Source organism: Psammomys obesus, unplaced genomic scaffold, assembly GCF_907164565.1.
Source record: "Psammomys obesus unplaced genomic scaffold, mPsaObe1.curated_primary_1811, whole genome shotgun sequence".
Classification (NCBI taxonomy): domain Eukaryota; kingdom Metazoa; phylum Chordata; class Mammalia; order Rodentia; family Muridae; genus Psammomys; species Psammomys obesus.
Window position 1 is genome coordinate 1,150,447 of NW_026586589.1, and position 3,181 is coordinate 1,153,627.

General features: G+C 46.5%; 1 protein-coding gene across 1 annotated transcript; it reads left to right on the forward strand.

Annotated features, from left to right (window-relative positions):
* Nucleotides 1–2,462: 2,462 nt before the first annotated feature.
* On the forward strand, nucleotides 2,463–2,918 carry Gtsf1l (gametocyte specific factor 1 like). Its single transcript, XM_055602307.1, has one exon. It carries the CDS (start codon nucleotides 2,463–2,465, stop codon nucleotides 2,916–2,918), a length of 456 nt encoding a protein of 151 aa, XP_055458282.1.
* The last annotated feature ends 263 nt before the right edge of the window (nucleotides 2,919–3,181 follow it).

A 3,181-nucleotide genomic window follows, 5' to 3' on the forward strand; every position in this document is an offset into this window, starting at 1 on the left:
AAAATGTCAGAGGATCAAAAACCCTTACAGGGACTGGGATGTAGCTCAGCTGGACTAGCATGCAGGAGATCCTGGACTCCATTCGCAGTACTGCATAAATTGGACATGGTGACATACAAATACATACACAATTTAATAATAATAATAATAATAACAATAAGCAGGAGGCAGAAGAGTTAGAAGTTCAGACCATTCTTAGTTACAACTGAGTTTGAGGTCAGCCTGAGTTACATGAGGCACGACTTCAAAACAAACAACAAAACACACAAAACCTGTAGTGGCATTTGTTTTAATTCAGGTATAAGGATTTGGGGCTGCTTCGGACTGTCCACAGCAGACAACTATGGTTTGCCTCTTGTTCTAGCAGAACTGTGGTTTTGCCAGCTGCAGACAACTTCTGTGACTGTGTGACGTTTGGCATTCTGGGAGCTTCTCAGAGGGTACATAAACGTGAGGGCCCCGAGAGGCTGGACTGGTGGTTGTTGGTCGTTTAGAAAAGTTGGTTGAGGTTTGTAAGTAGCCAGAGTCAAAGATTCGGGAATTTTCCTAATTCCTCTTTCCCCTCTACCCTTGTTTCCCTCCTATCTAGTGTTAGAGGGTGAAACCAGGGGATAAAGGGTAGGAAAAAGAGGAACACAAATCTAATTTCAATCAACAACCATGACCAAAAAGCAAGTTGGGAAGGAAAGGGTTTGTTCAACTTATATTTCCACAGCACTGCTCAGCATTGAAGAAAGTCGGGACAGGATCTCAAACATGGCAAGATCCTGGAGGCATGGAGAAGTGTTCCATACTGGCTTGCCTTCCATGGATGCTCAGCCTGCTTTCTTATAGAATCCAGGACCACCAACCTGGGATGGCCCCACCCACAATGGGCTGGGCCTTCCCTCATTGATCACTAAGAAAATGCCTTACAGTTGGATCTTAATAGAGGCATTTTCTCAATTGAGGCTCCTTCTTTGTGACTCTAGCTTCTGTCAAGTTGACATAAAACCAGCTGGTATGCCCCAAATAGTGTCACCAATGGGAACCAATTGTTCAAATACCTGAGCCTAAGGTAGAATAATGGGCATTCTCAGTGGTTAAGAGCACTGGTTGCTCTTCCAGAGGATCCTGGTTCAATTCCCAGCACCAACCTGCAGGGAGGGAGAGAGAGATGATAATAGGTGATAGATAAGATAGAAGATGGAGAGATAGATGAAGAAAGAAGGAAAAATGAACCAAAGACAGCAGAAAATAAGGACTGGGTGTTGTGGCGCATGTCTTTAATCCCAGCACTCGGAAGACAGAGGCAGGTGAATCTCTGTGAGTCTGAGGCCAGTCTGGTCTACAAAACAAGGCTAGGCCAGCCGGGACTACAAGAGAAACCCTGTCTTTAAAAAAAGAAAAAAAAAATTAAACAAAGGACTGAGGTTGTAGCTCATTTGACAGACTGCTCGGCAAAAATTTGTGGGTTAGGTCCCAGCACCATGCAAACTGGATATGGCAGCACGCATCTGTAATCCCAGCACCCAAGGTGGAGGTCATCCTCAGCCATTTATCAAGATCAAGGCCACCTGAGCTACATGAGACCTTGCCTCAAAAGAGAGGGGGGATGGAGAAAGCAAAGGGACAGAGAAAAAAAGAAAAATAAAAAGGTAGAAACGACAAGCAAGAAGGATCACTGGGAGCCAGGCCTGCTGGCGCACACCTGAGATCCCAACGCTCTGGAAGGGAGGGACGGGGAAATCTTGAATTCAAGGCCAGCCTGGTCTACAAAGTAAGTCCAGGCCAGCCAAGGCTACACAGAGAAACCCTGTCTTCAAAAAAAAGGCTCATTGGGTGAAAGTGCTTGCCACTAAACCTGATAACCTGGATTTGTTTCCCAGAACCCACATGGAGGAAGAAGAGAACCAAGTCTCTTCAGACTTCCACAAGTGAACCACCACATGCCATTCCTTTTCAAATAAATGCATGTAAAGACGATATTTTTGAAGGACAGCACAAAGCAAGCTAATTTAAACTGAAGGGTGTAAGGGGTTCAGTTACACTAATAAAGTCAGAAGATGCAAGTCCATGACATAACAAATCTGAATACAGCCTTCCCCAAAGCCACACCCCCAACAGTCTTCCTGATGTCATAAGAAGCCCATTGTGACCAACCACCATGTCCCTTGACAACAGAGTGTATCTTAGTCGCTTGAGTCAAAGCGTTATAACCTGCTACCTTCACCTCCCTGGAAGCTACTGTCTTGGGCTCTTGGATCTGCCTGAGTTAAACTTCTCTGGTGGCCGTTTGCTGGCTTCCTCTGGGTAGCTGTTGCTGACAGAACTTGAAGAGTAAGAATTTCACTCCAAAGTCCCAAGAGGCAAAGCCTGGCAGAAGACGGTACAATCTTTCCTACAAAAAGGCGCTTTTCCTTGAGAGGTGTGTCATTCATACTTTGGGCAGCAAGACACCTGGCTTCGAGTCAACTCCCGAAATGGAGCCAGAATCCATAGAAATCTGTCCTTATAACCCTCACCACCGAATCCCACTCAGCAGATTCCAGTACCACCTGGCATCATGCCGGAAGAAGAACCCCAAGAAAGCCAAAAAGATGGCCAGCTGTAAATACAACGCCTGCCACGTGGTGCCCATCAGAAAGCTGGCTGAACATGAAGCTACCTGTGTCAACAGAAGCTCTCTGGAGGAAGAGGACACTTTGGGCCCTCTGCAAGTTAGTCTCCCACAGCCGCAGAGCGAGGACGCACTACAGGTCCCTTGGCTTTCCAACTCCGACATATGGAACGTGGATGGCGCCAACTGTCACCCAATGTTTGTCCTCAAGAGTTTTGTTCCCCAGAAACTTGTTTGTGAGAGTGACACACAAGAGTCACGGGGAGGAGACCAACCCTCAGAAGATCCTCAGACCAGGACCAGGAGGGCAAACTTCTAGCACAAGAAGAGGACTCTCAAATGCGTGGATGCAAGTGCATCTCATCAGAATAAAACAAAAACAAAAACAAAAACACCTGCAAAGTAACTGGCCCAGCTATGCTGATTGTTCCAAAATTCCTAGGAGTTGGCGGTGGAGGTAGGGTTTATAGTACAGGTGAGAATGTCAGCTTCCATGGGGAACACCTTAGAGGTAGCTATGATGGTGATCCATGCACACAGCCTTGGTCAAGTAATTCCACATCTGCTCACACAGCCGCATGC